This window comes from Neodiprion pinetum, chromosome 6 (assembly GCF_021155775.2).
Source record: "Neodiprion pinetum isolate iyNeoPine1 chromosome 6, iyNeoPine1.2, whole genome shotgun sequence".
In the NCBI taxonomy this organism is placed as follows: Eukaryota; Metazoa; Arthropoda; class Insecta; order Hymenoptera; family Diprionidae; genus Neodiprion; species Neodiprion pinetum.
The window spans coordinates 30,917,948-30,930,143 of record NC_060237.1 but is presented as its reverse complement, the minus strand read 5'-3'; the positions used below and the strand labels follow the sequence as shown (position 1 = coordinate 30,930,143).

Here is a 12,196-nt window from a genome sequence, read left to right as displayed (position 1 = left end):
AGACGCATGCGTATTATACCGTTACAACGCAATATCTGATCACGGAGGCTGCTGGATGAATCTTGGGAATCAAAATTGTAAATCTGAACTGGCTCCTCGGGGTACATATACTTTCGAATCCATAGCTTTGAACTGTCAAGTACACCCGAAAAATGCTGATTATGATAATTGAATTTATGGAGCTAGGCTCAGGTTTATGATTGTTTATGTACAAGAGAGTACTTAACATTTTTTTATGACGTGATTCTAAATAAGAGGAGAGTATAACTCGTCAATGCAGTTAATGTAATCGCTTAAAAACGAATGGATATATTTATTATACGTTTACTTCGCTATAATATCCACATGTGCAAACATTTGTTGAACTAGATATTATAATAAGCTTTCTCCGAGTAGCAGGTTGCAGTAATTCAGTTACTCCAGCTATATTACACGTGTTAAATATGAGGAATCTCTAAAAGAATAGAGATTTTCGTTGCTTCTGAAATGATTTTTTTATGCTACTCTTCTTACGAAATTTATCCGCTGCATGAATCAGGTCAGACCCAATTCTGAATCCAAGCCATACGTGATTTCAATCGCAAAATTAAAATTAGGAGAAATAAATACTGAATATCAAACATTTATTACAGTCATAGTTTGAACTGCGTTACAGACACCGTAGAAGTGACATCACATCAAATTCATGAGCCCATAAACATCGTGGACACGTGTGCAAATACTACGTTTGCGAAAGAGCGTGTCAGTAGTGCAATGTCAGTAGTCGAATTAAATATCTCTTTCGAGGAGAGGGAAATTTAATGTACGGTGTTGTGCACACGTTTTGCCGAAATAAACTTATATAGGTAATCCACACATACGAATATGATAAATTTTCATTTTTCTTATGCACATAGGCGGATCATTACGTGTAATCTAAAAGTTGGCAATTATTTATTTCAAATACGTTATCGTCGTGAAGATACATCTACGTCCTTACGTACTTAATGGTAACTGCGTCTGACCGCCTGTGAGGATCATTATCCGTTACGTAATTCAACAACTTTTACCTCCACGCTTCGTATATATTCACACTAAATAAGAGCTACAACTAGAAAACAATAGCCTCACAATTTCGTTTGGTCGATTCATGCAATCATAGGATGGATTCAATCATTGATGAACAATCAGAAGGGATAAAGGCGAAAATAAAATGCCCCCGAAAAACTTGCTATCGAAATGTCTAATGCTGAAATAAATTCAAATAACAAGATGACGTTCTAACATTTCAATTTTTCCGCAGAATTTGGCGCAAAACAGTTTCCTAGTTCTAAACCGCGTGTATATCACACATCATGTGACATAAGGTCGAATTAGTTTTTGCTCGAGAAGCGTCTTGCGTTTGACCCAAAAAAACTCACACCCCAGCATGAGGATAGCAAGGATGAACCCTGCAACGAAAATAGTCCTCATCAATTACCGCCGAGGTCCAGCCTTCAAAAGAGCGTATAACAAGAGCTAGGAAACGGATTTAATAACTTGGTATAGCATGACACCGGAAAGTCGTTTGGGATGTTGGTAATTGCTGAGTACATTGCCAGCTGATTCAGAAGCGGCGCAAGGCCGAAATAAATAACATGTATTATCGCGAGGGATGACATGGTGGCAATATTTAATAAATTTTTGGCGAGTTGACTTACGCAACTGAATAGAGGCTCGGGTGCCTTACCTATAAAAAGTAGAAAAAAGCTTCCCTGCATGTCGTCCATGTTAACCTTATGGTTGCTAGTCTCTTGACTTACGCCTGGCCTTTCCCAGCACTTGTCTTTTATCGGCATTCTCTCCGCCGTCCATTTCTGAATCAGTCCTACTTGGTGCATTCGTTTCAGTCTGTAGAACCGTAACATTATTATATAATTTAAATTGAGGTAAAGATGAATAATTTTTCGAATCAATGAGACCAGTAGAGTGCAAATGCTCCTGGTTACCAAGAAGCGGATTTTCACTTTCCACATACACGTGTAAGTTAGCGCATGCTGCAAGCATTGGCAAAGCGAGGATATAGAAAGGGAAAAAGAATGCTGTAATCCTGCTATAGTGGAGGTGAAAATCCGCACCGTGATTCACCAGCGTTGCTTGTCAAATACTAGAAGCAATTTAACACGGTCGTGGTCGTTCTGACCCTTGAACATCGAATGTATTCGTTTATACCGTGTCAGTTACCCCACGCAACTTTGCATGGCTGCAACTGCATCCGACAACGAGGAAAAAGAAAACGCACGATGAAACTTACTCGGAGTTAATGATTGAGAGATAGGGACTACCGGGTGCAACGATCATGGCGATTGGTTCCGGGACGAACTCTTCTGCACTGAGAGAAAAGTCGCATCTTCCGGTCGCGAGAAGTTCCTTCCTCATGACGAACCTGAGCGACGTTCGCCAGTCGACCAGGACGTGATTTCCTTCCTTGACGCGCTTCATTAAATCCGTATCGTTCGTGACGTTGGGCCTTGCGGCTCCGGAAAAGAATCTCCGAAATTTGGGCTCCTCGGATGAACCAAGGAAATCGAAGAGGTAACTTCCGCTCGGCAGAGTCCAAGTGAGTTCGTGCTCCCTTGCCAGGACGTCGTCTATCGATGTGACAGAGGCGTCTATCCTCGGAAAAGTTAGAAAAGCGACTAAGTTACCGCTGTAAGTGGCGACGACTACCAAAACCACCAACCACCATGTCCCAACGATCAGTCGGCCGCTGTCAGCTCGTGGTAGATTCATCCCTCCTGAAGTTTTTAATCTGATAAATGAGCGCTAGGAGCTATAAACGGGATTCCTTTCGGCTTTCCTACCTTGCTGAAGCAGAGCGCCATACACATACCACATGCAGTCCCAGGGCGATCTCAGTCCTGGTGACAACGGCGTGTTCGAATAAAACGGACTCCAGTTGTGGATCAGGTACAATATCGGTCCCATAGCTATTATGGCCCCCGCCAGACATCCCCAAGTCTGAAAATACCCTGCATACGTATAAGTAGGTATCGCCACGCTTCCAGGATTAATTAAAATTGAACGCTTTCCGGAAGTATCAATTTATTGTGAAGCAGCCCACAACAATTAGTATCTTGACCATTCTTCACAGCAAAAACAATAGCTAATTATCAATTTCCTGCTCTCGAATTTACACTGGCGCGCAAACTCAGACCTTCGAGATCACGCGATGCGACCCGTTGCATAAGGCAGTTGCATTTAGCGTTCAATGAGATCGCTTACCTTCCCAATATTCTCTATTGAAAACTGACATGAGAATCGATTACCATCTAATCGAAAAATTGCGGTGTTGGTAATTGACGAATTAAAATGAATCATTAATTACACGCGGTTTAAAACATTTAGTCATTTTGAATCTAAGAAAAGTAAACGGCCCACCAACCTCCTTGGTATATGGAGACGTGAAAAGTAGCGCCCTGGACAATTGTTTGGGCCTAGAGGCAAGCAGACTGTAAGTCTGAGTGGAAACTGGTCGGGTAAAATTGACCATGCTATTTTTTTGCTCGTTAACGGTGTAAGCGCAAGCGGCGATCAGGACCTTTTTCGAACGGACGACCTCGATGACGTTTGAAGAAATGCTGTTAGTCATGGAAGGCTGCTCGCTGTTCGTCGCCTGCGATTGAGATAAAGCTTTATCGTGGAAATGCGGTTATTTAAAAATATACTCGAGCACCAACCATCAAACCACACTACACTACCCGGACAGCTATAAAATTTCTTAAAAATCTAACTGTTCGAGACTAAAAAAATATCCTTCGTCTGTACCCTTCCAGCATCACCAAGGCTCAAAGGCTTAACCATCTGATCTTGTTCATCCGATTCGATGAGGACGTTATAAGTGAAGTTGAGCCGATGACTGAGCTGCTTTAGTACGTCAAAAATAAGCCCGTCGAACACAGCCTGGCCGGTTTTACTTCGATTAATTATTTGCCACGGAGGATTCTGAAAGCACACGACGTGCTGTTCATTCCCTGCACAGTCCCACAAGAATTACGTCACTTCCTATATCCACGTCTCATGTATCATACGCACGTGGAATGTGATTACTGGAAGTGTCTTTCCCCTGAAACCGTGTACCACGTGGGGAAATATCGCATCGGTCATCACGGCACCGAGTCGAGGAGACCAAGTTCCGGTAACGATGAAATAGCCCGTCCCATTGTCGCTCGCGTCTGATATTTTTTTCCCAGTAACAAAGGACTCCCCCCAGGTTATCGCTGACGTGACTGTCCAGGACAAACACCTGTCGCACTTCCCCCCCGATCCAGATCGACTGATAAAAAGCTCTTTCTGTGTGTGTACCGTGAAACAAAGACAAATATACAGTACGTTAAGGAGTGGCTGTGCAATTTTTACGAAAGAGAAAAGTAGTCGCCGTAAGTCAAGAAACGTCGCATTGCTAAACCACCATCTTATCCAGAACGTCCCGACGTCGTTCCCTTTTTGTAAATCTTATCGCCTCGAATTCCTCCTCGGTAACTTGTTCCGACAATTTAGTCTCCTCGGCAAGTGAGTCCTCGAGAGCAATTGCCAATGCCCTGGTGAGATCTTTCACGTCGCAAGTAAGTCCTCCCTAAAACGGAAAATCCCGTTATCTTGAGGTCGACTTGAGCCAGCTTAACTAGCTACAACTTTAAGAGTGTCGCATTCCAATTTCGGCGAAAACAAATTGGCAGGTGATCGGAATATCAGTGATTCAACCATCGATATCACGGTTTCTTCTCAAAAATGATACTTCACATTCATTACCGACGTCATGAAAAATTGTGTCAGTTTATCATGTTCGCATAATCTTACATGACAAGTTGTTATATCCGTATTCGTCGTATTGTGAAGAATAGCCACGTTCTGTCCCTCGTTCAGGATCTCATTTAACATAGTCACGTTCTGATCTCGTGAGGTTGTGTCACTCGTAATGTACAGCCATTGCGTTGCAGGGTTAACCATATTTAACGACTTAGCCTTGAACGAAAAGTTATAGATAAAATAAAAATAACACCGTGCCCGAAAAATCGGAGAGGAAGAAATAAACAATTATTGTACGAGGCGATGCGTAGGCGAATAAACTAAAAACAGAGCGGAAACACGTGATTGAATAGTGCAACTACCAAGCCGTATCCTGTTTGATAATTCTGGTGTTTATAAAAATAAAATTGAGTCATTGATGAGCGTACCACTTCCATTATCAGGCCGACCATGTCGATCGTCACAATGACAAGGAAGCAACTTCCAAGCCTCTCCTCGGAAAAACTTGAGAGAATTTTCAATACTTCCTGCCTCTTGCCTCGGTCTGATTTCGCCTCTTTGATCGTGAAAATAGATCTAGTCGTCGGGACTAGTCGCGAGTCTAAAAGTTCAACTGACAGAGCAATCATTACTCTGCTGATCGTATCTCTTCCTGCAAGTACGGTATTTTCTATTCAGCGTATCGTTACAAACACCACGCTTCGATCGTGCGTCCGCCCGTAAACAATAAACTCCCCCCCGTCGTATAATAATGATGGACCAGAAGAACCCAGCGTTATTCAGTCATAATATTATGCTCGTAATTCATACCGAAAGTCTCATCATGCAGGACGTTTAGTTTACTCCAAGTAAGGGCCGATCTCGTTCTCAGGTCCAGAAGCACCTGTGATAATTCCTCTCCAGGATGCAACAGCGGAACGCTGATGCCTTCGTGGTCGGGAAATCGCGGACAATCTGCATCTTGGAACAAGTATCCAGAAGTGTCTTTACCTTCGACGTTCCGTTCTCACCTTATATATAGGTATACATATATGATTTTCAGGCGGTGTTCGAATTACTTTGCTTACCCGTAATTGCGATGTGTACGAGGTCTTCCCTCTTGGCCTGGTGAAATAATTTCCATGTTTCATGGCACGTTGTAATCGAGAGTAATGCAGTGTAATCTAATAGGCAGGGAGTTGGTATGTATACATGAGTATGGCATGCAATTTCCCCTGCTGAAAATGTTCATGTAATAAATCATAAGATGTTATGACCGTCATCAGCATGCAATTTATTGCATGATTTATCCAGTAAATTCGAAAAAAATATATAAAAAATCACGTAATAAATTGTAAAAGCGCGAACCGTCAAATATACTAGATCAAAAATCGTATCTCTTTTTTCGTGATCCATTACGTGATCTTTTATGTAATTTGTGTCGACTTTACAAAATAAATCATGTAACAAATGACACGTTTATTTCGGTCATAACATTATATGATTCAAGACATGGTCATTTTTAATGGGGTCGCTGTAACGTAAGTATTAATCACTTCCATACCTCGACGCAAGTTGGGACTTGAATCGGTAAAAGCATGTGCTTCAATTCTTCCAAACCGCATATTTTCGTCGACTGTTTTTGAAACTATTCGATATAATTCAGTCGACCCGGTTTCATAATTTGTTTTTCCCTGGAATATATGCTTATCGACCACAATAGCTGCGGCATATAAACATTCGTTACTCAAAGAATCACATTACAGGCTACGAATATATTAAAAATGTTTTTATTTTTCCCATACCCATTGTTGCGTTAGCTGTAATCAGCGAAGGGAAATCACTAGATCGAACGGTGGAGGATGCGATGACTATAAAAAAAAGCGGCAGAAACATTTGAACGTTAACCGAATGTATATCTTCACCGGAGAAAAACTTGATACTCCCTTGGTCAATTCAATTTCCAGTGCCAGTCAAACATGATTTCGAATTTTCATTTTTTCTCTCACTAAAAATCAGCTACTCGTACTTTCTTGTACACGATCACACCAGCAGTGCGATCAAATGCCCCCAGTTAAACCAGAAGGTACGGAATTCGCCGTTCAATCGACCGTAAAGGTTACAGTTTCAATAAATGATTATCGGAAACCGATCGAAGCTAATTTAAAATCCCATCTACTCGAATCCGTATAAGAGCTCGCTTTATATTAATGGCAGCAATTTTTCGTTTCGGTGGCATAAGATGCGTTTTTATTTCGATCAAGTTTCACGATACTTGTACGATTATTATAACCACATACGATATTTTTCGTACAACGAATTCACGATAATAACGAACATTTTTCTCGCCGAGACAGCTTTCGCTTTGATCGTTGATACGTAACTCGAGATATTGGATTCAAAGGTCGGCGCGCCCCGCAGGCGTGCAGGTTACATTGTAGTAGTACGTTCGTCAGATATCCTAGGTGGCAGCAGGGAGCGGATGATGTGTTACCTCTTTATTTACATCGATAAAGAAGCGCCGTAAGAGGAAAGAAAGTCTGTATGTGGAAAGCTTGATTAATTCGTTGTACGCTTGCTGAACCGATCTCATTTCACTGTGTCACAACATTTCCACGGACAGTATCTACTTTTGCCATGAGGAAGGTTTTGTAACCACAAACCAGGAGATAAAGTTGTAATGATCAGAGATAACTAGTCCAACAAAGAATCAGCGAGAGTAGCTAGTGACAAGCGACAAGAGTACGGAGCGATTTGTGTGACGGATAAACGCTGCATTATCCTTTCGAAAATACTGATACGAGAATGTCTCGTACGTGCTGGACCGTCGGACGAAACACGGAACTGGTGGTGGATTGGTGAAATTCGTGATTCTGAGTGTATCGTAATTAATGTGTAATATGCTTGCGGTGGATTCTCAACCGAGGAAAGCGAACGAGGAAATTACGCTGCGGAGAGAGAGAGAGAGAAAAGTAAACGTCTCAGTATCGCCAATTCACAAATCGCACCGACATTCGACGCATGAACAGAATTATAAAAAATTATCGCTGCGGCGCGCGGCTACGGAAAACTTTTAATCGTTGCTCGCCGTCTCCCAACCACTGCCAGCGAATGTCACGACAAACGAAGAGAGATAAGAGTGCCGGACACAAGCGACATGTCGATAATCCACAACTGACAGCATGGCCTGGTGAGGAGCTCGACGAAACGTCAAATGTTGGCGAATGTTGTTTCATCGTTGCTTGTGAACTGCCAGTTGGCTAAAACTCTGCGAGTCGGTCGAGTGTTTGGCAATGATAGTCGGTGTTGCGTTGACATATTAAAATCTGAATGCGAAACCGCGATTGTGTTGTTATACGGGCTTCTTATCGGCTCTTCTGAACTAGCCTAAAACTTTTGAAAGTGACATTCTTCTCGATCTCTCCCTTTCGCGCTTACAATTCACTTATCATCCCGACAATGGAGCCTGAGAATATTGTAATGCAGGGCATCCTGCTTTTACCACCGCAAGGAATGCTGGGACAACTCAAGGTTGGACTAACTATTGATATAATTATTAGAACATAATCACTATATGCGTCGCTGCGTAACCAAGGGCAGCAGATCAAAGGAAGTTCACATCCTATCTTGAAACGTTTCTGATTCAACTCTGACTTCGTGGCTTATTCTATCGACGTGTCACACTCTAGCGCTAAATGAAGCCTGATTATTAATTATGAACTTCCTTCTTAAATTGTACGAGAATTTATCAACTTCTTAGATTCCGTCAATAAGGCGGCCCTGTCTCAATTCCATTTTCCTTGATTTTTTTTATTTTCAGAAAACATGGCACAAGAAGTTTTGCCAACTTTTCAAGCCCAGCAAAATTGGTATCAAACGACTCGAGGTTTTCGACAGCCAAGAGGAAGCTGTCTCGCAGCCCCACTCCTCGAAAATCATCACCTTAGAAGCTTGCGTCAAAATTGCACCCAGCAATCAACCCAACGTATTCACCGTAAGAAAACAACCGAATCTTACAAGGCCTTGCCACATTTGACCATTAGCAATCTATTTTGAAATTTGTGCACATTGCAGTTTATAAGCTCAAGTTTTTCTGGTGAAAAACTAAGATGATTTCTGTAAAAGTAAAGAAGAATTTGCTAAATACTCTCGCTTAGATTTCTTCTGGTATGAAAAAATCGAAATACGATAATTACTGCAGAATGAAAATAATTAGTAAAATTTTCCTCTAGGTTGTCACGAAAACTGGAATTCATCACTATGGCTGTTCCTCGGAGCTTGATATGACAAATTGGATGAACGCATTTCAAATAGTTGCCTTTGCAGACAGCTTTCCCCAACATATTATCGAAGAAGACAATGATTTGTATAGTACGGCCGGAGAAGGAATCTTTGCGGTTAAGCTCGTGGAATCTGATGCCTCGAAGAGATGCAAACTAGAGGAGAAAAATTATACATTGATATTAGCGGCTGCCGATATGAGACTCATGGATGGAGAAGAGATTCTGTTTACCTGGCCCTACAAATTCATAAGGAGGTATGGATATAGAGACGGAAAGTTCACCTTTGAAGCTGGTAGGAAATGTAAATCTGGCGAGGGATTGTTCTGTCTGGAGCATAGCAGTCAACAGATCTTCAAGTGCTTGTCTGCTAAAATGAAATGCATGAAAAAATTGCTTAGTGGGGATAGCAGCCCCAGTATTGATTTTAACAATGCTCAGTATCACGCCGCATTGTCCATGGAAGCTGGTTCCAGGTCCCCTCTACCACCATCCCTTAATAGCTCTGGAAATTTAATTGATCTGGAGTTTTCAACGATATCACAAAACTCCCAGAAATATTCAAACTCATCGTCGTTATCCAATGATCAGCCCGTGTCCTTTATAAAACCACCACCACCTATTATAAAACCAAAGCCAGCAAAACCACCCAGAAGGCACATGTTTACCGGCCATCAAGAAAGAAAATCTCTCGAAGAAGAATTACCTGACACAATGATGCATGGAAGGTACACTAGATTGAATTCCAGTAGCTCTACAGAATTTCCGTCAAGTTGTAACAACAACTTGATGACTATGGATGATCAAAAAAATCCCTACGATTCGGTAGAGGTGAGAAGTGATGCATGGAAAACACACGGCGCTGATAATGTACTTCATACGGAAGCGATCATACCTTGTACATCTGACGAAGAGGCTCAGTATGAAACAATGGACACATGGTCATATGCCTCGCAGAGCTCAACTAGGAGCAAAACGAGCAGCAATGATATGGTTATCACTCCAACCTGCCCAATCATCCACAACAATGTTTCGCACAGATCTGAACCACCTAACTACGACAAGTTGCAGCATTTTGGCTCTACGCATAAGCTAAACCAGAACTCTGGTTACAGGACACCCAACGTGCAACCTAATTCCCAAATCAATGTACCCGCATTACCTCCTGTGGTGGATACTGAGCCATCGTCATCTTGGGATGATTATGAATTTATCGAGGATATTAGCACCGCTAGATCTGCAAATGACAGCAGTCATGGTTATGGAAGGGTTAGAAAAAAAGTAACCCTGCCAAATAGCGCTGGGCCAAATCATAAAATATACAACCAAACTGAATATGCAGTAATATCCAAGCCAAGAAAGGTTTAAACATTATTTTTACCAAGTTTTGGTATGCATATTTTGAAACATCTGCCTGCTGATCTACACACAATCAGCGGACAGTGACAAGCAATCCTTCGAGTATACCTTCGACTGATCAAAACTCGGATCTAGTGCCTTATTACTATAATCATAATAAATAATAAGTGAAATAAGTGATGACAGAAACCAAATTACATGAAATGATGAAAATAAATGATAATCTAATAATCTCCGTGAATTTTAAAACTAGCGTCACGTACTTAGTTACATTTAACAATTGTGGATCTTTATTTCAGTGTTAATAACATGACTTGTCTCAAAAGTTGAGACAGCTTTCTGCTACCATCAATAATTCATACTTGCCGGTATTATTAATTGCAGTTTTCCTCGACTTCTAAAGCCATACTCGCATGAAAAGTTGTCAATGTTTACCATAAAATTATTATGAAGATGCCACAATTATTTAATTAATTTATAATAACTAAGTAGGCTGTAGAAATAAAAGGAACATATTTTACTATAAAGTATCATATATACATATATATTATATATAATTATAAATGATAGTTTATCGTTATATTTTACTACTTTCGTACTACGATTTATACCTCTAATCAAAGAGTGGTGCATCACATAGCTTTATATATGGTCAAATATACTTAGAGTTATATTATCACAAATGACCAAAGAATGATTATTGAAGTTGGTAGAACATTGTTGACAGACATTTTATGCCCTCGCAAAGTACACCTCCTTGAAACACCACATTGGCATAATGGTTCTTCATTTTTATGTTCGATGAGTCAGAAAGCAGACAAAGATTAGTGTTACGATTTTTTTATGCTACTATTTGGTTTTTATTTTTATTTTTGCTGCAAGCAAAGCAATCGGAATATCCTCAAGTTATATTCTAGATTGTGACGCTCATTTAAATTCATTACAAATATGTCGCATGGAAGAATGACTAAACATCACATTTTAAAATCTTGTATTAGTCAACCGAACCCAACGTATTGAACTCTCAAAGTTTTCGCATTGAAAACAGTTTTGTTACACACGAGTTGTATAGCCTTTCTTTCAAGTACCTATCGCATTATTCCATTAAACTATATTATATTTTTTACCTGCTTGTATTGTAAGTTTACAACAGTATGTTTGTCTAATTATTAAACCCTCGATAATATTGTGCCAACGAACTAGTTTATATGTTAAAATAAAAATAAAATTGGTCAGTTTTCAAGGTGTAGCAAAATTCGCACGCACGCTAGTTACAAATGCAAAAAAAGGAAACAAATATGGAAAATCACTTTACTGTAGCAGTAACATTAGCATTGCTATTTACAAAAGTTGACATAAGTTTTATATTATGTGTGTAAGTATTTTATACTTGTTCGAAATTGAAAATTCAAAATAAGACAACTACAAATATTTTACGATCTTGAGTAAATTTGTGGATTTTGACCTTGCCATTTTATTCTTACCAGTTAAGGTTTCTAACTTAGAGAAATTGATTGATGCAATAATTGAAGAATCATTTAAAAATGAGTTAAACTGCAATTTCGCATATATGTTGCATCAGGTTGTTTCAATCTTTAACCGACGTTCCGACTTTTTGATATTCAATTTTAGGAAGATTTTCCCGTTCATCTTCAACTTGTTCAGCAGTTAACTTGCTCTGTTGTTTCTTCATTTTCGCAAACGCCTCCTCTGCAGCAGCCTCAAAATAACCTTCGTCATAGTTCATAAATTTACGAACGTTTTCCCCTTTTGAAGCCATTATTTTTTCAATATTATTATTCTGCTTCAAA

The 12,196-nt window shown here is 40.2% G+C and overlaps 2 protein-coding genes across 2 annotated transcripts; one reads left to right on the top strand and one right to left on the bottom strand.

The window, feature by feature from the left end:
• Positions 1-293: 293 nt before the first annotated feature.
• Positions 294-7,322, bottom strand: Ir93a (Ionotropic receptor 93a). Its single transcript, XM_069137137.1, has 15 exons — positions 7,181-7,322; positions 6,552-6,617; positions 6,311-6,469; positions 5,835-5,930; positions 5,578-5,727; positions 5,196-5,419; positions 4,819-4,983; positions 4,430-4,594; positions 4,054-4,311; positions 3,787-3,963; positions 3,404-3,634; positions 2,823-2,979; positions 2,273-2,756; positions 1,709-1,869; positions 294-1,430 (listed from the first exon to the last, which is right to left on the bottom strand). Exons 2-15 carry the CDS (start codon positions 6,553-6,555, stop codon positions 1,333-1,335), a joined length of 2,529 nt encoding a protein of 842 aa, XP_068993238.1. The 5' UTR covers positions 6,556-6,617; positions 7,181-7,322; the 3' UTR covers positions 294-1,332.
• A 135-nt stretch (positions 7,323-7,457) lies between these two features.
• Positions 7,458-11,802, top strand: Dok (docking protein homolog). Its single transcript, XM_046631996.2, has 3 exons — positions 7,458-8,277; positions 8,567-8,740; positions 8,979-11,802. Exons 1-3 carry the CDS (start codon positions 8,206-8,208, stop codon positions 10,392-10,394), a joined length of 1,662 nt encoding a protein of 553 aa, XP_046487952.1. The 5' UTR covers positions 7,458-8,205; the 3' UTR covers positions 10,395-11,802.
• The last annotated feature ends 394 nt before the right edge of the window (positions 11,803-12,196 follow it).